The 27,968-nt window shown below is 42.1% G+C and overlaps 1 protein-coding gene across 6 annotated transcripts in view; it reads left to right on the forward strand.

Annotated features, from left to right (window-relative positions):
* Positions 1–27,968, forward strand: part of STXBP5 (syntaxin binding protein 5) — a 2,430,573-nt gene that overhangs the window by 390,060 nt on the left and 2,012,545 nt on the right. For all 6 annotated transcript variants that reach the window (XM_069606830.1, XM_069606829.1, XM_069606831.1 and 3 more), the window contains exon 4: positions 25,342–25,442. In XM_069606830.1, coding sequence (XP_069462931.1) covers positions 25,342–25,442 — 101 coding nt within the window. The remainder of the gene's footprint in view (positions 1–25,341; positions 25,443–27,968) is intronic.

Here is a 27,968-nt window from a genome sequence, read left to right on the forward strand (position 1 = left end):
CATCATCTTAAGTCCAAGTTCCCTAGTTTACAATAGTTTGTAAATAGGGTTGTGTAGGCCTGAAAGCTTCACAAAGTGTTGTTCGCTTTGGGAGTATGATTCATTAAGGCACTCACAGTTCCTGAGGGGTTCCCACAGTTACCATTGTCGTGGAGTCTCCAAGCCTCAAGATCCTTACGTAGAAGTTGCTCACGAGCTTAGACCCTCATAGGCGCTGGCCGCTTTGCTTTCAGGTGACTGTGGAATTTAAAGGTGCTGTAATTGTTGTACACCTATCTATGGGTGGTGTGCCTTTCAATGAGCTAGTCTCCACCTGGTATTGAACAAGAGCACTTAATTTCCACTGATTCCTCTTGTCTCAGGTTCCCAGTTAGCCCTCTTGGCTCGGACTCTGTCAGCAAGTGTTTAATTTCCTTGGTGGGCTTACCAGACCCACCAGTCTTCACTGTCTCCCAGCTAGCCTCACTCTCTATTCCTCTCTGATGATCTTTGGTCTTACCCATCTGGGTCCACTGCAAAAAGGCTCACCGCTCCTTTAGTGCTTGTACATTGTTCTGCACTCCAGCGCAGGCCCGACTGATCTTGCCACTTCCGTTTCAACACTCCCTTTAGCCTTTTGCCCTCTTGAATGGCCAGTGCTTGGTATTTACTTTGGACTTCTGTCGTTTTCCACACTGCCCTCACCCCCCACAGTCTTAAACCTCTGATGCCCCCCCCCCCCGCCAATCGGCTTCTGTTTCAACTTTTCCTCTTTTCCCGCCTCTGTCCATCCTCCAACCGTTTCCTTAAACGTCGGCTTCTTTCTTACTCTTTCCCCTCTTCCCTTTCCTCTCCCTCTGTCTCCTCCAACACAAATCTCTCCCTCCCAAGTCTTCCTTCCTTCCTTCTTGATTTTTCCCCCTCCTACCCTCAATTGCAAACCCCGCCCCACAAATAGGCTTCTCTCCTCTGCGACAGCTCTATAAGGCACGTCAACACCCCAGCTTCACCTCACCCACATTAAGGAGAAACGCCTGATTTAGACTACCTGGCCCAGTAATTGCTTATTGATTTACTGGGCAGTTCAGGAGGAGCCCCTAAAGTGATCTGATTGGGAGTGATGCTGTGTAGTTCAGAACTCTGAGGAAGGCTTTCAAAAGTCTGGCAGCCTTTTTAAATCCATGCCATCCACTCTGGAAGTTTGTTTGGTTAGGGTGGAGTTTAAATCTACCCTCAGTTTACTGCATTTTCTTTCTAATGTTGAGTATCTGGGGCCATTTTGCTTCCTTTTCCTGGGGAATGTTTAGTTGATGTTTTGAGAGCGGTTGTAAGTGAAGCCAGTTTTATTTCTGCAAGCCCTGCTGCTGAATAGGGGCCGAGAAGATTTCCACTATGGCGTTGTGCCACAGTGTGGAGGAAGGTGGGGGCGAACAGACAGTAGTGGTACATTTCCCCCTGCTCACTTACCCACTGCGTTTCATGTTGAATGTGCCCTGCCTTTGTTCTCTGGGGTGCATTGCCGGGATTCCATTTAAAATTACGCTGTTACTCCCTACTCTGATTTGGTGGTTATGAGGCGGGTGGGCATTGGGCACAATGAGTCTTGTTCAGATCTCTGAGGCATGGGTTGAAGGCAATGGCCATGTGCTTGGAGTTTATGCACAGTCGGCAACTTGCATGATGCCATCCAGTTTGGTTTATTCTGGACAAAAACGACGACATTAAGATGACAATTTCATAACTTTGAAAATATTCCAGCACATCTTGGTCTTCCAATAAAACTCGTATCTTATATGGATTCATCTTAAATATTTCTACTTACTTGTGTGTAAAATAGTGACTCTGAAGACATTATCTATGGATGTGTTTACACTGACCCTTTATTAATGATTTGTTTATATTCTTTGCCGCCAATGTTCATGCTCTGAAGAGGGACTGGGATACAGCAAATTGTTCGGTTGTGTTCACAGTTCCTTTGCAGAAACGATGCGTTTAAAAAAACGTTGCAGATTTGATATCCTTTAAAAAGTTGAACCCTCCATATTTTGTGAAGGCTTTGCCAATGGGCACAGAACAATAAGAAATGAATGCATGAGTCTAGTTATCCACGTGAACACGAGCCTAACTCATTCTGTTTCACTTTCCACTTTGCTGTGTCTTCCCACTGGGGGAACCCGAATTATAAACCAGCTAGGTTTCTCTGAGTTCTATAGAATGCATTGTATCAAAATCTATTTCTCTTCCCTTTTAACTATTTTCTCTTCGAGTAAAAAAAGAAAACAGTACTATTACTAACTTACTCCATTTGCGCTTCTTCCTTTCATAGCCAATATTGTCCTTTTACAACATGTTTTTTAAGGGAAAATGAGGTACGCCAAATGTGGGACTGATCAATGTCAACGCCTAATTTCTGGACGTAGCTTACTATCGAGCTCCCTGGGTTGCTCTTGAGATATACAATCTTTCAAAGCTCTTGAAAAAACATGTTTTCTGGTTCAGATAAGTTTCACCCAATATAATAAATGGCATTGTCTAGTGTTCTCGCACATGGGGGGCAAACTATAACATTTTAGCCTACTGTTTCCGACCCCTTATGAGTTAAATGTCCCCAAGATAGCTTATTGTGCCTTCATACACAATCCCAAACACATAGATAATGTCAGATATGTATGTTTGCATCACACCTGTTGACCTTCGTACTCCAAAGTAGTTCCTGTTAGATTTTGGTGTCATTCTAACCAGGCTCTTCTAGGCTAAAACCAGTAACTAAATTGCTCCTAGCAATTTCAATCTCTGCCTGTTTAATTAACCATGGATGTTAGCATTCAATTTGCTCAGAATGTCTGTCCAAAATGGCAGGGCATATCAGCTTTTGATGGCAACAAAACGTATTGATTTTTACGTCCTTGAGTTGGGACAGATTTCCTTATTTTTTTTTCAGAGTAAATAAAAACATTGCATGCAAGAAAGCTTGTAACTTTTGAAGACACTGGTAGGAGAAGCTTGCCACTCATTCTTTATACAGTGAAATTGAATTAATGTATTAAATGATTATCCTGCAACAAAGCTTTATACAATAAGTTCCCATTTCCATTGCAGGCACAATGTTCTAGTAGTGTTAAGAGACAAGGCAGTGCTCAGCCTGGGGTGGACATTCGGATAGCTATCTCAGAGAATTACTTGGAAATGGAACGCATATTCCCTAATGCCAACATTTTCTTTGCGAGATGCATCGACTAGCCACAAACTATTTGCCATCTGCAACAGATCCGCCTTGACCTTTGGTATGGGGATGTAGCGATTTAGGGCAGATGTGTCCATAGCCAGACCTATTGCTCCATTTAAGTCCTTTCAAACTATGAGTATCGTCCTACATAGCCAAACCAAGATTAGCTGGTTGAATGGCCCTAAATAGATACACTGTTAAATAATGATTGGCTTTTTGTATTTGTCAAATAGCCACAGCTTTGTTCATTTTTAAGGGCTGCCATCACGGAGTCCCCTTCACTATTCAAACCTGCATGAGTAAGTCATATTCAGCCATGGTCTAGTTTTATTTTATAATATCGTAGACCACTCAAGTGCAAGGCATTTGCTTGCTTTTTGTTCTCTTGCCTTTTACCACCATCATCTCCCCCTACACCATTATGCCTCACTCTAGGTCCAAACCTAGCCTACATGCCTTCATTTGCACGTGCTTGTATTTATTAACCCTGTGGTTGGGCTGTCATTGATAGCTGTCTGCGTTTCTTGCTGGTTTGCACCTCATTATATAGGACTTTGTTACAGTAAGCAAAAAAGGAAATGTATATTCCAAACGATAGTCATGGAGTCTAGAAATAATAGTGTGGTTCTGTTGATTGCATAAAACTATAGATTCATGATGACACAATTCATGCGCAGTCTGATGAACAAGCTTGTATGAAAAAAATACAGATCGATCAGTCATAATCCTCTTAGCAACTATGCTGTGTTTGCTATACTTCTAACCAGTTGCCATCTTTTTGCATTCGTAATATCTTGCCAAGAGGCAAGTAGCGCTTGAGCCTTAGTATCTGTGACCATTGTCCAGTTATTTGGTTTTGTAAAGTGCATGGTTTATTGGTGCTGAGCCAGTCCCAATTTCCAGTGCTAACAGAGCCAAGCCAAATCGTCTGGGAGAAGAGCCAGGTCTTAAGCTTCTGCGGAAAAGCCTGCAAGGCTAGAGGAATATCTTGAATCAAGAAGGAGATGGTTCTGCAACGAAGGAGCAAGAATGGGTAAGGATCGCCCACCCCGACTGGTGGCCGAAAACTAGGAGCGACAAGGAGACCAGGCTCCCCAGAGCGAAGGCAACAAGGAGGATTGTATCACTTCAATTGAAAGGGCAGGAGACTAGGTGCAACAATAGAGAATACAAAGAGTTTTAGAAATCGTACACTAGCAAACGGGAATACTGGTGAAGCTGGCAAGTAAGGGAGAAGCAGGAGTACAGCGGCATAGACCAAAAACTAAGCGAGCAGCAGAGTCCTTAAGGATCTGTCATCAGTGCAAAGGGAGGCCCAAATAGAAGATGTTACAGTAGTCTGAACCGAATTGAATGAGTGCAGAAGCAGTAGAGATCAGAGATGGCAGAGCAAGTAAAGGGAAGATCTTCAGAAGGAATTGCAGCTATTAGTGGCAACAACATGCAGCCATGTTATTATGAGGAATTCGAGTGTGGTTGTTATTCAACTTGAAACAAAGACTGGGGATGGGCAAGCACCCAGAACAGAAGGCCATAAAGTCAGAGAACAGAAAGAATCAGAAATAACAAATACAGTGATTTTCATTTTGTCAGAGTTAAGGCACAGAGATCTAATATTCATACATTTAAATACAGCAGAGAGGTGAGATTGAAAGGCAGCAGCAGTGAACTCCTGATTTCCATCCAAGTGGATGAAATGGAAAGTGAAAGGTAGGAATAAGAGCAGTAAGAGGCTGAACATGAAAATTAAATAAGACGACAAAGTGATTAGCCCTAAAGAACACTACAGAGAACACTACAGGTTAGGGGTCAAGTTGTTGAGGAATACGTTAAAAGGAAGACTGATTGACAACAGTGCAAAATTGAAGGGCTGCAAGAAAAAGCAGTGGCACTTTCACATTGTAAGGAATTGTAATATATATTCCCAATACACCCCCAAGATAAAATGACTAGAAAATATAATCTGGTCAGTTCAACAGATAAGTCACTTGTGTCCTGAAAGATGTACTACTTTTACATGGCATCCTCTGCAGTGATCATAGATCAAGCATATTATGTATCAATATCTTTATTCAGAGATGTTTTGGTTTCGAAATAATGAATTTTTCTATCATAATTCTTAAAATTCACTCTTTTATTGTTCAATTTTAAATTGGATCAATCGGTGTGCCCAAAGAACTGCACCAGGGGATCCAAAACCTACCATATTAATGTTGGGTTATATAATTTAGGGCACTATGAGTAGTCAAGTAAAGTTTGCTTTAGTCGGAATGTTTTTTTGCTGTCCCTTTTTATTAGTATAATTTGATTTTTATAAAATAAACCTTCTATACTTAGTGTTAATTATCACAGGGTTACACACCTTCATCAATCATACAGTTATCAGTGCATGAGCCCCTAAAGACAGTACCATCTTTTATACCCACTTTTCTCATTTCAGACACTTATGGTTCAGCGGCACACCGAAAGGCAACTGCTGTGAAAACAATCTTATTAACATCCATCGAAGTTCCCACTGTGTAGCTACTGTGACCCCATATTTCTAAAGAGCAGGGTAGATCTACCTGGGACATTCTACGCATGTTGCTGCGTAATAATCTGATCTTTCATGGTTTCAATAGTGGACAGATTTTTCTCCCTTGGAATATTGTTCCAACCCCCCACGACCAGAAGGCCATTAGCATATGTAGGTGGTTATTCTTGCTACGCAGCAGAATATCCCAATGCATTTGGGCAACACCCTCCTTCCTCAGAGAATTTTAAGACGTGCATGCTCTTGCCCTTTCATTCAGTTGAGACTTGGTGTGCATGTGGCCAAGGTAAAGTGCTTAACACTAATTTTATATTCTTTTAAAATGTAATATTGGGAATTTCATCAATATATCTCTTCATCTGCTTCAATAGCTTAATACAGTACCATCCACAGGTCTGTTTATAAAGTCTTCATTTGAGAAAGAAAATAGTGCATCTTCTTGAGAGTGCCAGATTGTATGGAGGAGTTGGTTCTCCAACAGTAGCCTGTGCCTCCCATGTCACAAAGCCAACTCACTCCAGAGTTATTCCATTGGGGTTGAGTTAGGCAACCCTAATAACAATCTCTAGCATAGGTCCTGAATTTTACTCAATCTGGTCCTGTTTTGTGTGAGCTATAGATGCATTTTATTAATTATAAAAATGTAGCTAAATTTATACAAGGGGAGTTATCAAGCCTTAAACATCTTTGTCTGTTCTGCAAGACAAGAATTCATAGAAGTTTTCACCAAGCTAGCAGTAACTATCATTCACCTGAATTCTTGATACATTACCCCACCCCCTGGTGGAGGACTGGGATCTGTCTTGCAAAACAGATCATTGCTCTCTGAGAGATGTTCACTGTTTAACATTGTAATTTACAATAGAGCATCAGACTATGGCACTGTAAGCCAGTAGGGTCTGATCTAATATTGTTCCCATAAATAAAACATTGGATATGCTTCAATCCCATTTTTGGTGGGGAACTACAGGTGTGTAACAATTCCTTAATATCTGTATTCTGAATTTTGTAAAAATATCCATTCAGCTAAAGATACAAAATAGTGCAAATGACCACAGCCATTTCGTTTAAAACACTGTCTAAAAGAAAAAAGATTAGTGCCAAGTACAGCACAATAACTAAACCTTTTACTTAAAATGCAAGGTTGAATAGGTCCAATCATTCTTAAAATACAAAACCAGTGTACTAGTCAAAGATTAAATTAAAAGTTTAATATTAACAAATACATTTCTACATTTTAAAAACGGAATTACAAAGCGCAAAGTCAAAGTGCCAGCCTTGTAATCTTCCCACTGTTTAATTGAGTGTAAGACTGAGAGAGAGCAGAGGATGGATCCCATAAGCTCGGAGAGAATACACCAGAAATCCTTGACCCAGATGAGGGGGTGGGAGTGCTGTGCGTGAGAACACTAGTACGATATAGTGACTTTGATCCTCGGAAAGACTGGTTGGAGTCCCTTGGACACGGAAGAGTGGAGTAACTAACAGAGAAGGGGAGGATTTTTGGGACACTTGCAGGGCGAGGGGTGGGGAAGCCCCAAATCCAGTGTGTGTCAGAGAGGCCTTATGGTCCCTAGAAGAAGAGAAAGACTGATCTCTAGTACAAACTAAGCGGCAGACGCCCCTGTCTGAAACCTTTGTTATGCCTTTTGGTTGTCCTTTCGATATAATCCTGATTTCAAGGACATTCAGTAAATACTCACAGGGTGGAAAAGGCAACCAGAGGTCCCCGGGGATGGCAGTAGGTCTGTTTTAGGATTAGTGTCGAGTAGCTCACTGTGGGCCTCCTCTGAGAGGGTGACCTTCCCTATAAAAAAAAAAAATCACCCCGTCCAAGATAACATGATACGGACGGGATGGAAGTTCAGTTGGAAGAGCAAATACCAACAGGTATTCGCCAGGCTGAAAAGAAATGAAGGCGTGTTTTAATACCAGAGCAGAGTGGAATAAATGGTAAAATACAATCAGAGAGAGAAAGACTAACCTGAATTGGCTGGAAATCTACTTAGAAATTATGATCAGAAAAGATGGCAAAAACATTGTATTGATGTTTTCCAATGGAAATCCGAATCGAAGTAGGAACACCTAAATTAGGGGGTTAGGATGAGGTAGGGTAAAAGGGAAGGGTAGTTTAATTTGGCTAGTGGGAACCTTTTCAGGTACGCCACAAGGCTATAATGGGAGCAGAGTCCAAATGGAAAAAATAGCAAGGCGTCCAAAGTTCATAGCAGTCTGCGTTAGAAAGAACAAGTCATCGAAATGAAGGACAATCCAGTATCAATCCATTGTGAATAACGTGTCCAGAACCAGGTAAGCAATCCAATATGAATCCGTTGAGAGTAACAAGTCAGGTAAGCATGAGTAGACAGTACAAAATCGAAATCCAAGAGTAGTTTTACCATAGCCAAGGTCTTCGGCAGGAGGTCGACTTCTGTGGGAAGAAGTGTCCAATCCAAAAACACAAGTCAATTACCAGGCAGCAAGTGATATAAACAAGAGAATAAGATCAAAGCACTAACAGACTATCTTTAATCAGAAGCACTTGCGTAATGCATTGCAAGTTCATTTTTGCTTCCGGGTAGAGCGTGTGCCGTATGACGTGCGGTGCACGATGCCAGCATGAGTCTCGCAGTCATACTAAGAGAAGCAGAAAGTGGAGCAGGGGGGCATAGCCTTCTGCAACTGCTCTGTTCCAGGAGGCGCCATGGTAACTGCCACGAGCAGAACAGCGAGACCGCTCTGCCTCTGAAAACGACGGTGATGAAGGATAGAAGCCGGAGCCGTGACACATTCTCTAAGAGCTTTTAAATTGTGGCCATCCTAATAAAACTCTTTAACATTATTCTGGTGTCTGCATCTGTGTATTCCCTTGCCACGTGATGACATTTGGTACCAAGTCGGATGTGTAAAAGGCCTACTGAACCCTGTAGTTCAGCATTAAGCTGCTATCCTGAACAAATTGAAACCTTAACTATCAAGAAATCTTGAGGCACACCAAACAAATGTGACTAGTTTATATAGTTTGCATTGGTAAATTAGTGAGAAGAAACGTCATGGCCTCTAAGACATTATTGCATTTGGGCAGCATCAGTACATCAATAGTGGTGTAAAAGTGTATAACCAAATTCTTGCGAGGACTATACAGCTACAAAATAGCTAACATTTTCTTTATCCTCATTCATGCAAACCCACAATCTGAGAAACTGAGAGCTGTGAACCACCCTCTCCTCCTCCGTCGCCATCCCTCCTGCCCCCCAAACCTCTGCAACCCTTACTCTTGATGTCGTTTCACCACATTTTTTGCAATATTCTAATGTGAGAAGGAGGCCAAATAACTGCAAACTTTTGTGATAATGTCCTGGAAGATGGAATCTCTCTGGCCCCAGATAACCTGCCTGGATTGCGTTAACTACTACCTGGCGATGTTTTAAAAAAAAAAAAAAATGTATCCAATCCAATTATAATCTAGTGATCATGACTCTTTCCTAATTGGAATTAGATTTTAAATGAACAGGAGCCTTGGTCAAATTTATAATATGTAGGTATCTTTGGATGGACCATTTCCTCATGCCTTTAGTAGTTTTCATCACTTTCATTTCATTGGACAGTGACTTTTAAAAACGGGTTGGCATTTGTAGGAATCTCCTCTATCGCATGATACTAGCCTGCTTTGCTGATAGAGCCAAGGCCAGCTCTTTATGACATATTTTCTGCATGTTCACATATTAGTTCAACATGTCATGACATAGAGTGGCTCCCCTCTGACCATAAGGCCCCAAATTCAGAGTTGCTATAATTCCATTTTGTACCATGATATTTGCAGCAAATCTGACACTGGCTAACTCATTTCAGAAATAGTTTTCAATGGCGTCCAGACAGGACCTAGGATGCACACCCCAAAGTTCTAACTTCACATGACTTGAGCAATGGCCGTTAACCTGGTACGCTTTTATGGCAGCCCGGACTGAAATATTTCCCATTCTTGACAGAAAGGCACGAACCGCATCACTGGTCTTGGATATTGTTATATGTGAAGCCCTCAATTATTAGGACAACAGACTCCCGAGATAATCATACATTGTGACCCTTTAAAGTGTGTGATTTCTGATCGTTAATTTCAATTTTTGTTTTTTATTCTGACCAGCGAAAAATGGTTGATCAGTGATACAGGAGACAACTAGTGTGTCAAAGTTCTATTAATCACTTTTTTGATATTTGCTTTCTCAAGGAAAAGAGTCGGTTTTATGCTTTAAGAACTAGGAATCCTACTAAAATGTGTTCTCCAGCATGGGGTCTGTCATGAATATTCCTTGTCTTCAGGCTGGGAATCCTCAGTAAAAGAAAAAAGTTTAACTTTAAAACTATATTTCTCCTCTAACCCAATCACTGTCCTCTGGGTCATATTGCCTCCATCCAATGACAGTCCTCTCCCTCAGCTCCACCCCTGGTGGCCATCTTCAGATTTTTACTGCACGCTTCAGAGTTGCTTGGCTTGCCTGCCACACCCTGCCACTCCTAGTTGAGTCAGCATATGTTAGACACCCCAATAGCAAGTAGCCCCACCCAAGTGTGCATGTGGGGCAGCTTTAAGAGGAAAGTTTCAATGTTAAATTCACGGTGCACCCAAAATGAAGTGCCATGTCCATAATAAAGGTATTTTTTGACCCAAATGAATGTCTTGTTTATTGTTCCTTATGAGCCTTGTGCCAAAGGTGCCAGGACTGTGTCCATCCGGGCCCCCTGTGTGTGTGACCCTGTAAGGTCTGGGTCCTTGGCCCGATGACCATGACAGATAATCCTTTGTTGGACTCCTCCAGTCCTTTTGGATTTTGATGTATTGGTAAGAGAAATGGACTCTGTCTTTGGCACCCCTCACAAAGCGTAGGCGCATGCCCTGTAATTATTGTTCCTGACGCAAATGAAGACTGAGAGGAAAGAGAAGGGGGGAGCAGGGAGTAGAAACTCAGGAGAGTGTGGCGGATAGTCAGGAGAGAGGAGAAAGCGAGAGAAGAGGCAGAGGTGGGGGTAGAGAAAAGCATGCAAAGGTGTGACTTTAGAGGTAAAGAAGTCAGTAGCCGAGAGTTTGATTAAGATGGAAGGGTCAGGAGGATGAGGGGTGAGAATATGAGTACCTGAAAAAGACATTGACATAGATGTGAGAGAGGGAGAATAAGCGAAGAAAAGTACCGTTTTTGTAAAAAGATTTTTTTAAATTTTTTTTAAAGAGTTAAGAGAGTCATTGGATAGTGCTAAATGAAAGACCGTGTTCAAGAGCAAGTATGTTCTATTCAAGTGCTTCGTTATGCCCTTTCAGCACTTTATGAATGATCTATTTGAGCACATCTTTGACCGGTTTATCATTTAGAGATGACCTACTGATATCTTCACTTTCTCCAGAAGACTATGTATGACATGTGCTCCAAAGGCATAGGGAAGATTGCCTGTGTGCCAAAGCGGAAAGATTTCTCTTAATGTCAGTGGTTGAATTTCTCAGTTTTGTGTTATCCACAGATGGTGTGAAGATGAGATGGCCTGGCCAGTGTTGGGCTGGCCTGAGCTGCAGCAGTTCTGGGTGTTTTGCCAATTTTTATAGGGGTTTTCATTTATGCCTTCTCAAACAATCTGACTCCACCTATAAGGTGCTAGTCCCTTTCCACTGGTTTGAGAAAGCACAAGAAGCTTTCCAGAAGCTGATGCTGGCTTTTGCCACTGCTCCCATTCTGCAACACCCTAATCCTGAGGAATTGTTTTATGTTGAGGCCAAAACTTCAGCCTAGGCCATAGGTACCCAGAGCGAGTTGGTACATTTGTAATTTTGTCTTTTATTGAGTTTTATATAACGCTTTTTACCAAAGCGCTTCACAAAGAAACAGTGAATAGTACATTAAAATCAGCGTAAACAATTGTGTTCGGGATCAGCCAATAGCAATCAGACAGGAGACTGAAGTAGGTGACATTTTAGGGAAGAGCGAAACAGAGAGTAAGAGGTTATGGATCGGAGGGATAGTGGAAGAAGGTTCCAGTGGAGAGGGGCCAGCAGTTGAAAAGATCGAAAACGAGATTGTGCACAAGGGGCACGTGTAACAGTAAGTAAGTGACCGTGCAGCAGAGCGGAGAGGACGAGAGGGAGAATAAAATGAAAGAAGGGAAGCGAGGTAATCGGGTGCAAGGCCATATAAAGATTTGAATACTAAACAGAGGAAATAGAATTTCAGCCGAGAATGAAGGAAGAGCCACCCAAGAGAGTCAAGAGAAGAGGAGATGGAGTCATGATAGGATAATAAGCAAAGCGAGCAGATGGAGGAATGATATATTGATTTGAGTGGGGCTAAGCAAGAGCGAGGGAGACCAAAGAATAGAACAAAGCAGTAGAAAAGTCGAGAGAAAATTAGGGAAGGGACCAAGAGCTTAGTGGCATGCAAACTGAGAAAGGGGCGAATATTGCAAATATTAAACGGGTGATAACGACAAGCGTGAGAGTTAAGTGAGATGTGATGACTAAAGGAGAAGTTAGAGTCAAGATAGAGACCGAGATTACGGGCAGTAGGGGAGATCAGCAGTGTTGAGGGGGGAAGAGAATAGGAGGAGGAGGAGGTGGAGGTGGAAGAGTAGTAGCCGGAAAGAAAATAACTTTTGTCTTTCTGGCATTTAAGGTGAGAAAATGAGGTCATCCATGACTTAATGGCAGTAAAACAGGAAGAGAGAGTGGCGTGAATGTCTGGTGTGAAGGACGAGAAAGAGAGAAAGCTCTGTGTCATCTGCATAGAAATTATGTGACACTCCAAAAGAAGAGATGACCGGAGTAAGAAAAGAAGTGTATAGAGAAAAAATAAAAAGACCGAAAACAGACCCTTGTGGAACTCTGTGGGGAAGAGGAGAAATGTTGCCGCCCCAGGATAAGGCAAATGTGCGGCATGTGTAAGCATGCCAATGTAGAAATAAAGCGTAACATACCAGTGCATAATAGTGTCAGACCTCTCTTAAACTACGCAACATCCAATGTACCTAAAATAATCTCCAGACTATGAATTAGATTGCTTAGGTAGGGATTACAATTTGCCAAAATTGACCTAGATGTTTGGAGTGAATATATAACCCAGTCCTTGGGTGAGAAACAGGCACAGATGGTCAAAGGTCACACAAGCGGAGTCTAGCACAGGGGCAACGCGCTGGTCTTGGGAGCAAGACCACGCAGGGCAACAGAGGTTCAAATCCCGGATCCGCGCATAGAAACCGAACTCTGGTCTGGTATTATGCGCGTTATAAAAAACCAATTGGATAAATAAAATAACCGATGGAAGGTTAGGGGAGTTAGTGTTGGGGTGGATGGGGGGTTAGAATCAGGAAGTGAACAGTATATAAAGGAAGCCAGTGAAAGTCAGACTGTGAGTTGTTCGAATGAGGTCAGGTGGAGAGGTGGCGGACCAACATAGCTGGGTTGGTGGTGGTGGTGGTGGTGGGGGCCGGGGGGTACCAGGTAGAGTAGGTGGTGGGGGAGGCTGCAGGTGTAGAGACTAATGTGAGATATTGGTTGGAAAGAGAGGTACTGTGTTTATGAATGTTTATGCTGTGAATGAGAACGTCTTTGAGAGTGCAAGTGGAGGAAGTGTTAGTGGGTGTGGAAAGGGGGGTTAGAGTAGCAGTGAGAGTTGCAGAGAGGGACGGGGCTGAGAGGAAAGGAGCGGAGAGTGGGTGAGATTGAGAGTGTGGAACATCAATGGAACATCAGAGGTGGACGGAATGTGAGGAGAGAGGAGTGCGATGGTCCGTGAAAGAAAGGAGCAGGGTGTCTTTTACCACAAGACGACCATCGCTTTTAATGTTGAAGAAAACTGGGAATTATTAGGATAGATTATCACTTTAGAAGAACCCTCTGAAGGGAGAAAGATAAGGCTGTTGCCTTTCGGCCATCACCTCTAGGCAGTATGATTTCGATAGTATGGGTTACGAACTCTAGTCCCCATCGGATTGGGGATTAGGGAAGCCTGGATAGGGTGGAAAAGGAAGCCCCCTGGGAGACTAGAGAAAGAGGGACGGTCCTTAGTTGGACCCCCTTGAAAATTATAATTACTTTCAACTGTCTGAGAATTGGCATGTTCTTGAGGCCATCTATGAAAACATGATGGGAGGATGCTTCTACCTTTGGGTCTGTGGTGACTTCAGAAATTCTGCAGGCAGTGAAATAATCTAGGGAATCTTTGGAGTAACAGCAAAGTGACAGTGGATGTCTCCCCAATTTGGCATGACTTGCAGAAAGTCTCAGAGCTAGTCGCTCACAATCCAGCTAAGGTAAAAGAATTGAAAAGCAAGGTCAAAACTCTTTGAATGCAAATGAGTGGTCATGGAGCACACAAGGTCCCAGGAAAATGGAGGGTCCTTTCCAAAGATGAAATGGAAGAATCCTAAGATTACGGTAAGGTGTGGAGGCAAAGACCCAGTCTCCTTCATGGAGAAACTGCTGAAGTTCATTAGCACATCCCAGCTTTCCTCACTCTTCACTATTAAAAGAGCACATACGGCGCTGGTGCCGAAACCTCCAACTAGAGCACGGTAATGCCCAAAAAGAATGGACGCATTCGGCATAGTAGAAAAGTTTGAATCCCATAATGCCGAACAGGAGGGTGGAAGGGTGTTGTGGGGGTGTCCCCTGCTCCCTAGTTTAGCGTTATGGGCTTTGAGGGTTGCGGGGGTGTCCCCACTTATATTACATGAAAAGCAGAGGTCAAATGTAAAAAAAATAAATGTGAAAATGTCAGCTTAGCTCAATTGAGACTTATTTGTTTGAGCAACAGATTTTTCAATTAAATCCCAGATCACCACCAAGAGCTGTGATCGCAAAGTTAATGAATTTTAGAGATAAGGAGGCAATCTTTCGTTTTTCCACGGACAGCAGCAAAATGTATATGTGGTGACACAAATCTGGTCATGTACCCAGATTTAAAGATTGAAAAAGAATAACTTGTACCAGGAAGCAAAACCTCCTGTCAAGGAGGATAATGTCCCCTCTTAACCTGGGGTAGGAGGCCTGCCAGTGGGTCCTTATCTGAGTCAGTTCTGCCACAGTGGCCGGGTGAGGGAGTTGGTAGGGCAACCGTCCCCGTTCCACCCATGTGAAATACAGCATATAATGGGAAGTCCCACCTTTTATCATCGCATACCTTTCGTTGCATCTGTGTAACCTGTGCCCTGGTGGAACGTGAGGCAGAGATTGGCCCGGAGAACCAGGTGAGACTAAGAACCAATGGAAGGGGGAGGAGGATAATAATGAACAGAAAGGGAGTGTGTGGGTTTTTGGGTGGGGGTCAAAGGTCGAGGATGAGGCAGACCAAGAACAGGGATGGAAGGACGGTGGTGCGGACCATGGAGGGGACGTGCAGAAAGTGTTCAGGATGAGGTGTTGGCTTGGTGAGATAAAGTGGTACTTGGGTGTGAGTTTGTGTGTGGTGGGTAAGAGGAGTGATACTTAGTTGGAGAGCATGGGAGTAAGTGAGATTGAGTGAGCAATAAGACCTGGAGAGTGAAAGGAGATTGAGTGTGAGAGGAGGAAGGGGGTATTTAATGTAGAAAGGGGAGACTCGTAGAGAGTTGCAGGAGGGAAGGAAAGGAACATAAAGTGTGAGGAATAGGAGGGAATAAAAAAGATAAGAGCAAGCGAGATCTGGGTGATTAAGGTACCAATTCCGGGTTCTTATGAGACCCCAGGCTAAGGTCCACCTAGCAGGCCCTGGAGGGAGTCGGCTAGGTGACGTTGTTACCTTAAGACCCACAACGATGGCCAGTCCGACTTTAGATAGTAAAGGTTAGCAATCTCTAACGATTATCTTGGGGATTATTCTGGGCTAGGGTGGAAAAAGGCTACAGGAAGAAGAGGGAGAGCGAGGGAAGGCTGGTAGGTGGACCCCCTTTAATTTGTTCATAAAAACCATTGAATCTTTACTGAAATTTGGTGTGTTCACAAGATCATCTGTGACGTGAGATATAAATGAATTATCTGTAGAGTTTACCTGGAAAGATGAAGATGATAGACAGGTGTCAGGCACATTTTGTGTGACCTGCTGAGATCAGTGACTCTCGCAGCCCCAGAAGATAACTTTGAGCTCTAGCTTGGCACTGAAGCCCTTCGTTATTCTAATTAGCTAATTCTTTCAATATTTGGTGCGGCGTCCTGACAATCCAGATTGTATGAAGCTTACTGATATTCTTCAAGCACATGAACTTTTGTTACTTAGTCTCTGCCTCCCATAACCATGGCCATTGTCTGGACCTAGTTATGTTCAGAGGAAACATGCTATCTCATCCAAAACTATACCAGTTACCTGGTCTGATCACTTTGCGGTTGTTTTTCTTATTTCAGTGGATTATGTAGGTCCTCGCAAAGCTCCTAACAGCCACCATTGTGCTGTTAGCTGCAAAAAAGATCTTAACGCCATTACAGACGTTCAATTAATATCTGGATTGATTGCATTCTGATCTGATGTTAACTGCAATGACTATTATCAGACCAACATGTAACTCTTACAGAAATCATCTGAATTGAATGCACCATTAAAACATATTAAAAAACAAGAGCGAGAACTATTTGTGGTATTCTGGTTTCTTAAAGAGCTTGAAAAAAGACTATTTTAAGAAACAGAAGAAATGTCTCAAATCCAGAAGTCATAAAGATCGGCAGGCTGCTAAAGCTGCACTGACTAGTTATAAAACAGGAATTCTTTGAGCTAAATCCCAGTTCCTTCAAAATCAGATAGACCTTTCCAAAATCAGATAGAAATAACTTTTTCCTGTCATTAAAGATCTTTCTCCATCTGCATGTATTTCACTTAGCCCTACGCCATCACTCAAATTGGTGAATATCTTAAATTAATTTTGTATGACGAAAGTCAGTTCTATAGATCAAAATATTAATTCTCAAGTCCTGTCTTCCTATAATTCAGGATCAGATGATGTGGTATCCGCATCTTCAGCAACCCTTCTCAAATTTACATTTACTCCAGTCAGTGTAGAAGTAATCGGACATTGATTTCAAAATTAAGTTACAAATCAAGATTATCACCCAATCCCAGCATGCGTCGCCAAACAGGCTTCTTTTTTAAGGGGATTTTTTCACTGCCTTTGTGAATGCATTGCTGGTTCAAGGCTGTGTGCCCTTAAATTGAAAATGAAATCTCATGTGACTACACTAATTAAAAAAATCCCCACTTGGCCGCAGCATTCTCTGCAATTATCAAACTATTGCAGGTCTGGTGTGGTCAGCTAACATTCTTGAAAAAAATAGTGACGACGCAACTTTTGGGAACTAAATGGAATTCTGGAGATTTGACTATCTGGCTTTAGACCTGGCCAGGGCACGGAGTCTGCCTTATTGGCAGTCTTGGATGATATTCTCTGAGCCGCTGTAGAAGGTGACATCCGCTGCTAGTCATGCTCGATTTCTCTGCAGCGGTCAACAGTCGATTTCGACATTGTTATATCTAGGCTGGTCAAAGTGGCCCGGATATCTGAGGATCTGTTGAAGTGGGTGTTGTCCTTTTCATTTCGGTTTAGACAAGTCAAGGTGGGAACCTGCTACTTGATTCTCTGCCAGGGCTATACAGTGTACCACAGAGGTCTTCTCTTTCCCCCTTGTTGTTCAGTTTACATCCGGCCAATGTTAAATATTTTTTCTGTGTTCAGTCTATGCTACTACTCTTATGCCGATGACACGCACATTTATGTTGGACATAATAACCCATCAGAAGCCCGTAATCGGGTGCTAGCTTGAGTGCTGGAAGCTTGCGAATAAGCTCCGTAATCCCTCTAAGACCAATGACCTTGTGTTCGGGCCAAAAAATCTACTAATTAGCTTTGTCTGTGACTCTGCCCTGCCCTGTTTGAAGTTCGACCACCTTTTCTACTAAGGTCAAAAACGTAGGTTTATTTGGCAGGCAAATTTAAGCTTTAGCTCGCATGTTCGTGAAGTGGTTAAATCCATGTATTACCAACTCAGACTTTTGAGACCAGTCTGGCCTCTTATTTCGGAATCATACTGCTCTGCATTTGTAGGGACCCCGGTCAATTCTAGGTTGGATTATTGCAATGCTGTACTATTGGGCATTCCAATTGGTCAGATTCATCACCTCGAAGTTGCTCAGAATGCTGCAATTGGACTTCTCCACAATCTTCCCAGATCTTCATCCATTTCTCTGTATCGCAGGAATCTGCACTTTTTGCCTGTCCAGCAGAGTATACTTTTTAAGATCCTCTGTTTGATTTTTAAGTGTGTATATATGACACTGCCCCGTGCTATCTGGCTTCCAAAATCTCTCTTCATAGTCAGAATCTTGTATCCGTCCCTTTCTCTCACTTTTTACACACCAGAGACTGGTGTTTTTCTATTGGTGGGCCTCATGCATGGAATCTTCTGCCTGTGGAACTCCGAAAGATCGACTCTTTGCCTCTGTTTTGGAAAAAATCTAAAAACATTTTTGTTCTAGGGATTCCTCTTGCCTGACGGCTCCATCTTCTACTCTCACAATGAATTTTACATCTGCGCCTACATGCAGTTTCTGCTTGGTTCCTCATGGATCTGAGCATTATAAATTGAAAATCAAATCCGATCATCCCCCGAGTAATGTGAACCAATGACAAAAGAAAAACTGATTTAGCTGATTAGAGGAAACTGCATGATTGGCATCACTATGCGCACCGATCTCAAACTTGCAACCCTAACCTCACTGAAGGTTTGTTGGTGCTTCCTGGGGGGTTTATTGCAGTGCTAGTCGGTGTATATTCGGAACCAGTTTATTTGATGCCTCTTCCAAATTTAAGCAGTGAAGATCTGGGGAGTTCAAGAACTGAGAAGATTATTGCTCTCCTTTGGAGCTCATATTGTAGTCTTTGTGCCTAGTTCCTTCTATGTAATTCTTAATTCTCACTTTTCAGTAATCCCTTATCTTTTTTTTGTATAGGAAAACATAAATCACTACTGTCCACAGTCAATTTATGGGTGCCAAATTACTCACTTATAATACCAAGTACTCTGTGGTCTTCCTTACTTCCATATATTTTATTTTGGGGTATAAAGGGAAACTTGGGGTATAATTAAAAGGAAACTGACATGTGTTGATCAAGTCGAGTTTCCCTACAGCAAGGATGGCACAGTTGGCGTAGGGCTGGATTAGGTCCAAGTTGGCATAACAAGGGGGGAGGGGGGAGTCTTTGCCTACCATTTTCTTTTTCTTTTTTTTTGTTATACAAAAAAAGTTGTTGTCAATTTCTACATGTGCGGTTGTCTGTCTCATTGTTGGGAAGTGAGAGGAGTCCACACAGGTGAGGGGACCTTGTCATAGAATGGTCTTGGGCTGAATAATTATCTTGAACAATTTGATTCAGAGTAGGGCCTTTCCTGTGCAGACTCAAGTTGCAGGTAACATGACTGCAAGATTGTAATTTGCTATCGCCTTAGTTGGTTAGATTGGAAAAGGGAAGGATAGGTGTCTGGTCGCTATGTCATTGCCGTGGTCACCTTGGTGAACAGCAGGTATTTTTAGTTAACATATATGCCCTCACCATTGTGGATGCACTCTATTTGTGTTCTGTTGTAACACTGTGCACCCGTCCGTTGGAGAACTGCAGGAGACTGCAATTGTAAACCTGATAAATGATGTCTAGCCCATCTGTGTCACACTAACACTGGCACAGTGTTATTTAGAGTTGGTCAATGTTTGGCTAGCGTAACACTGTATTGAGAATTAAAACTCACGTTACTCACCAGTGCATAAAATTCATACGTTTAGCGACAACCTTTTTTTTAAATCTCTACGGTTCATTTTCACACGTTCTGAGGTGTGTAGTACGTAGCTACAGGAATATCTGACCATGCACCATTCCGTAGTTCAAGTAGAGGGGCTAAAATCAAATCAACAATTCCATAATGGATGATGATGTTGGAGGTTCTTAAAGAGACTACATTCGGCGAAGCCCTGAGAAATGGCATAGTTTGATGGAACAAAGATATGTTGGAGTCTAAATTAGTAATTCTGTGATGCATGGAAATGACATCTCTAGATATACGAGTGCAAAGAAAACCCTTCATGGCAATGTTTTTTTAAGCTGAAGAAAGGATTTGTTCTCATAGATAACTCTACATTCATGACCGAGTACACATATAAGCTACCTGAGGCACATACAGCACATTTTAGTTCACTGAAGGCACTACAGTGCTTCGAACACTTATATTTGCAGAGTAGACAACACACTTAGGGAGACAAATCTGGTTTCTTGGCTAGTTATTGAACCCAGACAAAAAACAAACAATTATGGCTGTAGTAGAAATCTGTTGCTATATATTGAATGATCTCTACGCCTTAATCTCAATGCAAAGCCCTGCTAGTGCCTGCCATATTCTACTGTGCCGCTCTGCCTTGAATAGACTTGATCGCATGTAATTGTGTGCATGCTGAAACCAAGGTATGTCCGAAGTAAGCAGCAAGAGGCAGCCCGCTTAATATGCTGCTCGCATCTTACATATTTATGTTCTGGCACAGACCAGCAAGATTTAGAATACCTCCTTGCTCTTGCTTTACTCGGCTAGGCTGCTCAAGTGTGTAGATTAGCAACATTATGCGGACCAGGCACAGCCAAAGTCATGTGATAACTGTAGTCTGGACTAGATGCTGCTGAATCTGTATCCGTGAGTCTGTTCCATCTTCATCTTGCAAGATGTTCTCTCCCTGGCCTGAGAAAGTAGTTGAAGCTTATGTGCTAAGCTGTGAGAAGACTGTAAAATATCTAGGAGACGATGTGATACATTGTATACTGTTGTCATCGAATATAACACTCCTCCCATAAAAGACCATGTTAACTGAAGGTATAAAATCAATGGGGAGGGGTGTTGCTGTTCCATGCTCCATCAGTACACTGGGATCTGCGTGCGTTTGTGCCGTGCTGTGGATGTCTACTTTGCTGTTTTAATTACTGCCATTAAAGACCCCTTACCCAAACCTCTGTCTATTGGATTATTGCTGAATTTCCCTGGTTTGGCCTTTGAACGTAATTCAAAGGCAGTCCATAGGCGTTTTTGGTAGCCACGTTTTGTATGCAACAAGATAAATAGATGGCTGCGATTTATGGATGCTCGTAGGTCACCGGTGCTGGAAGTCACTAATCATGGTTGATTTGTTTCAAATCTTTGTCGTGAACTGGAATGTCACAAGCCAAGGGCCAAAGAGACCACTTCCGATTGTCTCAAAGGCAGTGATTTGTATACCAGGCTCAAGCACAACAAAACAAGTCCACAACAAGACTGGTGTCCAGAGTCAAAAGTGTCACATTCTATGCCAATTTATATTCACAGTTGGATTGCTATGATTGCTCTGTACATTTTCAGTTCTTGTGGACTCCTCAAGGTATGTGTGCGTGCATGACCCATATGCCAACCCTTTATCAATGGGGTCCACTATCTTGAGATCAGATGGCCATGTCATCGCCTGCCTGATCCCATTATGGTTCCCCATGCCAGCGTGTGGTGTATTCACTCGCTTACTTTGTGTGCCTCTGGTCTTCCTTCTGTCAATTGCTGTAAGCTTATGGTAAGCAGGCACTAGCATTCACAGCACCATCCACAGACCACACTTGCTCAGCACCACTCTCTAGCCACTTCTATTTTCTCGCTATTGCAGACTGCAGTTGTGGTTAAAAGGTTCCAACACTTAAGTTTGCTCTGTCACCAGGGCCATCAATGTGGGGGAACAGAAGTTCAGTTCTTCATCTAGGCATCTTATCATATGTAGGAGAATGTGGTTGGGCCAAGAGATGAGGCTTGCGGATGAGTGCAATGTTCTGGGGGTATCCTCCATGTTCCATCTTAGGGGTTACAGTTGAGTGGGTGTCTTTCCATATCCCATAAGGTCACTCTTACCCCTGTGCCCTATCCCTTTTGTGGGATTTTATCACAGACATAGTTACAGTGTGCATGATGACATGCTTGAATCATTCATTGTGTGCAGTTACGGATGCTAAATCTTCGTGAGTGCAGCAGAAACCCCTTGTGCTCCTGTAGTAGTCATGCATTATTTAAGTTAACATATTTGGTAATGCAGGCTACTTGAATTTGATCTTGGAATCCTCTTGTGTGGCTGTTTGTTTTCAGGCATGTGCTACAATGCACTTGTAGTGTTGCCTGCAAACACGTTGTTACTGTAGACCTGCTCCTCACTAATGAACACTGTGGGGGTGTCTGTTGTTAACATAGCATAGTCATTCTGGGCGACTGTACAGGTTTGTTCACTGGCTAGACAGGTAAGGACCATCCAGGCGCTTTCCTCTGGGATTCTGGCAGTCATTGAGTGAATTTGACACTGTGTTGGTGTACCTGTCCTTAGGATTTAACAAGGCGTAGTGTCCATGCTATGTGAGATATGCCATGTAAGAAATGTGGTTGTTGGAAGAGAGTGGAAGTCATGAGCTATGTGAAGTGTATTCTTTTCTTTACTGGTGACCACTGTAGACTTCCCAAGATTCCCCCCCCCCACCCCCTATTTATTCTTAGCAGAAGTCTTGCTACTGTGTTTGGAACATATTGTAATTTCTAGGCAAAGTAGTCTGGCATTCCAAGGTAAAGACTGTTTGTGTAATGTATTCTTGACCATATTATTAAGATTATGGCCAGGGTTTGGTTAGGACAGTTTAGGTACAGAAGGGTGCACCTCATTGAGTGTAACTGGTAAATGCATTTATGTACAATTGAGTTGCTGTGGTTCTGGTGAGTCAGCTGTCCATGAATATTAATAGTTTTTTATTACAATTGATGGTTCCAGTCTTATTCCCATTTCCAGTGACCAATGGAGTCAAATCTGTGGTTGTTTTTCATTGCATGGAATGAATATTTCAGTTTTGTTTGGGTTCAGACAGTTTAAGATTGTTGTTGGTCATCGAGAGGTTTATCTCATTGAGCCATTGGCTGAGTGAATTATTTGAGTCTGTTAATAGTCCTCTTGAAATGTAGTTGTCTGCGCAATTGTAGCATGTTAATTCATGTTTTTTATGAGCAGGGTCATATATTTGTTAGAGGAGTGGTGAGCGGTGTGATCCTTGCGGGATGCTTCATTTGGGGGTTGTAGTTGTTGAGGTGATGGGGGTAGGTAGATTGTTTCCTTTCTGTCTATGAGGAAGCATATTAACCAGTGCAGAGTTGTAAATGTCAGATTACTGTTGTCTTTTGATTAAGGGTATGTTGCTAATGGGGTTGAAGGCTGCTGATCTGTTCAGTGGAATAAAAGCAAATTGTATGTTGTAGTCCGCATTTATCTATTTATCTGAAGGTCATCCCATTTGGAAAGGCATGCCAATTCTGTTCTTCTCATTGTTCTGAAGCCTCTGTGGGATTCTTCCATTAGTTGGTTTGATTCCACATACTCTAGTATTCCTTTTTATACGAGGTTCTCTAGGATTTTGACCGGGTACAGTATGTTGGAAATGGGCATGTTGTTAGTTGAATAGTCTGTGGTTTTCACTTTGTTCTTTTAGTGGTTTTAATGTTGGCAGTTTTGAAGTTTTTTGGTACGATCTGTGTTTCTAGTGAATTCATCAATGTTTTGAAAGAGGAGCTAGGATTTCTTTGGTGAGTAGGTTTTTGTATATATCCAGTGGGCAAGGGTCATTGGGGGATCCAGGCTTGTTGCTCTCCTTTTATTAGCTTGTTGAAGATTTCTTAGTTTGGTCTGAAGTGAGTTAGTTCTGTTGGGGGTATCTGGTTTACTAGATCTGGAAGGCTGTGGTTGTGTTTGTGGTTGTTGCGTCAATGATCTGTTGGATTTTGTATATATTGCTTTTGAGGTAGACCGCAATATTGTTGCATAGAATTTGGGGGGCTATGGCTGATTTACTGCATGAGGTCGTTTTTTTTATTTCATTGATGATTTTGTACATTTCGGTTAGTTTTGTCATGGATAGATTTCTTTTGGCGTAGCAGGATTTCTTGGATTTTTAGTATGGCTGCTTTACAAAGGTGGATCTGCTGTTGGTACTTTTTGTTCTGGTGAATTCCTCCCCTTTGCACTTGAAAAAGGCAGAGGATAAAATGTCCTTTTCAAGTTAACCTAGCTGTTGGCTCGCCACTTCACATGACAACTGGATTTGAAATTGCAAGCCAGCAAAGAACTAACACAGCCCAATATAACTAACCAACACTGCACCCAAGAATAGCTTGCTTAATTGGTCTTTGAGCTTTCTTAATGATTTTTGGATTCCACTAATACCCTACTAACAGGTTTTTTTGTTCTTGTTCATTAGTCTCTGTAATGTTTAAAAATACTATCTAAACCTTGTCTACTTCAGCTCAACTTGTCAGAATACTCTGTTGCATTTTTGAGAAGTCTCTCATTTGCTATCCTAGTTACCACTTCTGCTTCTCGTAGGTTCAGCAGCTCCAGTTACCTTTTCAATTGTCCAATTCTTATTTGCTGAATGGGCAATCCAGACCCTTTTTTTCTTTTTCCAAAACTCATAAACCACACCCAAGTTACCCCACATATTCTTTATTGGGTTTCATTAGCATCTCATAACTTTTAAAAGCACTTTGAAACTCTTTGTTATGAGCACTGTACTTTCCCGTCTTCCTGGCTTGAAAATGATTATTTCTGGGCCATCACACATGGGACGTATGGTGATCTGCAGGACCGTTTTCCATACGGGATAATTTTCAGGCAGTTTAATCATGGGGCGCAACCTCAACAGACTTTAGAAATGTGTGATATATTGCTGGTTTATATTGGGTGGGTAGTGCATTGTGATAAAGTTTCCATGTAAACACGTTGAACCAACGTTTTTAAAGTGCTATTGAGAAAATGTCCCAATCGTATCAGAGGCTAATGGTAAACATCACAGGTAATCTAGACGAGCTGAGACTCAAGGACTTTGTAAGGGCATAGCTTTTAATGGCCACGTTGGCCAGGGTATGAACCACTGACTTTGCTGTCTTCCAGTTTGTGGTGCTCCTCTGTACCTTGAACTCTCAAGTCCTCTTCTTTCTTGTTCAAAGTTTGCCATCTTGCTTGTAGTTCAACTGCCAGCTCTGTCTTAAGACCCTATGACAGAGAATGCATGCTTGATGACGTTGATTTTGCTGTTCTATATGACAGCAACATCTTTATATGAACAGGAGCTCCTGAGGGAGTAGAATAGTGAGCGGCTCCCAGTGATCAGATTTTTTAGCTTTCCTTGAAAATTTTGAAAGTATATATATATTCAATGTATTGTGCCAGATGGGGATATAGTAGGTACTCCCTGCTATATGTTCAAAATCCCTGCTGGTTTATGAAATTCTTGCCTGTCACAGAGCAAGATTTAGTGTATTCAAAAACTGTTCAAATTACATGTCTAACAACAAGTGTAAAAACATTGACGGGTGGGGTAAACTGGTAATTTTAGTACAAACAAGTGTAGACTTAGAGCATTGTCTTCTGTATTGGGCTAACCCATTGTGTCAAAGGAGTGATAGTTTTCCCCTGAGAACAGCTTTTGCATATAATTAGCAATTTTTGTTGCCTTATCTACTGAAATATGAGGTAAAACCTATTTTTGGAGTACTTTGGGTTAGCTAATGTGTCTTTTTTTCTATTAACAGGGAGCCCTTGTGAGTGCCTTGACTGATGACACCTTACATTTGTGGAATTTAAGACAAAAGAGACCTGCCATACTGCATTCCTTGAAATTTAGTAGAGAAAGGTAAAGTTGCTTAAGCATGAACCTTGAACCATAAACTAAAATCATACTTTGTGGGAAATCGTGTTTTGTACCGTACACCTTTTCCTGGCTGCTGCTGTAGTTCAAAGCTTCACTATTACCGTAAATTCTCTATGCAAGGATTCCATGATCTTTAATATAAAATATCTGCCCAAGTTTAAGTGCCTTTTTGCTTCCTTCATTTAACTTTTCTGCTTATGTTAATAATGAAATGTAGAAATAAAAAAGGTTAGTCATGTGGGGATGCAATAGTGATGTAATTCACCCTCATTCCCTCAATAAGAGAATGGAGTCCTCATCGTGGTTGTGGGACAAAATGTAACAGAGATTGAGCTCTGAAAGCTTGGTTGAACACTTCCGGTATAATAAATATTAATTGCATTTCATTCCTGTTGTTCGTCATCCAAATTTTAAACCAGTCATTGTTAATACTCCTCAGGGAGCATGTTGTGGACACACACCCTCATTTATGAGGACGTTTGGAAACAGTAGAGGTGTTTTCACAGAATTGCACTGCCTTTGAACATTCTAGCTGCAGTGACATTACTGCACAAAGGATTGTGTGAGTATTCAGTGTTACCAAACGCTGGTGGTATTGTAGCATTAGACTTCACAGTACATATGCAAAGACAATGCAAACTTGTGGTAATTCCAGCACACTGTTGCTTCCAAACTAGATTTTTGCTCTATGCTTTTCATGCATACAGAAATACAGATTCCCCATACTATGAACATGGGTCAAACACAAACCATGTTGTACAGGTGCACGTCATTATACATCTTTTCCAAGTTATCAAATCATATCCTATGGGGGCGACATATGCTTCCCCAAGATGTGTGATGGGGGGAAGGAAACTTTCTTACTGGTGGGCTTTTTTTTTTATTGTGGATTTTCCTGCTGTTGGGGTGCTGGATTGCAAGCATTGGGCCCTTCTCCTACCAAAAACAAGGGAATAGGTCTACAGAAACAGATTAATGCAGCACCCTGTTTATTCATAGGATCTAAGTGTCATCAGCGTTTTGGCTTTTAGGTATGTCATGTGACAGCACACAGACTCACCCATAGGCGCGGACCGTGTCCTTGTTTGTGTATGTTTGGGTACATTCTTCCTGAACAATGTATGGGCCTTGGATGCACAAGCACACCACAACATAATGTACACAACCTATTCCTTTTTACTATGGTGCCACATGCATGACAGGGTTGATGATGGCCTACAACACTGCACTCCTCTGCGGCAATATTCAATGGACCTTAAAGAGAATTGGTGCATGTTGTATGACCACAAATGAATGCTACTGAGGACAAGGTGAGAAAGAATGTGTATACCGATGGTGCCTATCGTCTGGGATTGATTCATCTTCCTTTTGAGATGGTTCACCAGATGACAACCGTAATCTAGCTGCTTACCCCAGTGTAACATTTTCTGTCCCCATAGTGCTGCTACAACTGCACAGAAATAGACTTATAAGATCGAGCAGACTTTAGGGATCCTGAAGAGCAGTTTTGTTGCCTGCACAGACTGTTGGTGAGTCACAATACATGGTGGCCAGCTTTTACTGTATTGAAGACTTGTACTGCACCCGAATGACATTGCAATATAGAGCATGACACCACAACACAGTGCAAGAGGACATTGATGCAGATGGTATTATGGTCAGCCCTAAAATAAGGGCTGCATAGGCCACTTTTACTCCCTAAAAATAGGCAAACATTCCCCAAAAATACAAATGGGGAGTAAAAATACTCCCAACAAAAAATAGGAAACGACGCATAGAACCATGTGCCCCTGCTTTCACCCACACAGCTCCATGTTTATGTTTGGGCCACTAGTACCACAGGAAGAAACTACTATTATAGCTGCCTGATCAGAAAAAGTAAACCTGTATCTTTTAATGTGCATGAATTGGGTGCAAAGAAATATTGATAACAAAACAAAATCTGTTTTCCAGTTAAAACGTGTACTCGCTTATACAATACTTGAATTGGGAATTGCACTTCCATTTGCACTCACTAAAAATCATTTTACTCCCAACTTTAAAACATAGGGAGTAAAATACTCCCACTTCCAAATAGTATCTGGAGCACTGATTATGGCAATGCTTGAGAATCGGATGGACAACACTCTGAGCCTTGCAAGGCAAGCTTCATGGGATATTTTGGCTGCCTTCACACTCTGCTGCTACTTGGAACACAGCACACAGTCTGTTAATTTATGGCCTGACAATCCTGCCCACTCCCCATGGCTTAAACATTCGCCAGAATGCCTGCCAAGAATTCCACAAGTGGTTGCTAGTCAGCATAGGGGTTAATTGGTGCTGTGTTGCCCTAGTTGTCTCCTGGGCCCAGATTTAATAGTGTGCACCTGCGCACAGTCTGCATGCTCTTTGTGCACAGGCAGTCTATTTTGAAATCTTACTGGTCCGAGTGGTGCGTGGCTTTTACATCCCCCTCGGCCAGGCAAAATAATTCAAGGCACTGTTCTCTGCTTCCTACTTACGTAACCT

This window comes from Ambystoma mexicanum, chromosome 4p (genome assembly GCF_040938575.1).
Source record: "Ambystoma mexicanum isolate Mex_15411 chromosome 4p, UKY_AmexF1_1, whole genome shotgun sequence".
Taxonomy (NCBI): Eukaryota; Metazoa; Chordata; class Amphibia; order Caudata; family Ambystomatidae; genus Ambystoma; species Ambystoma mexicanum.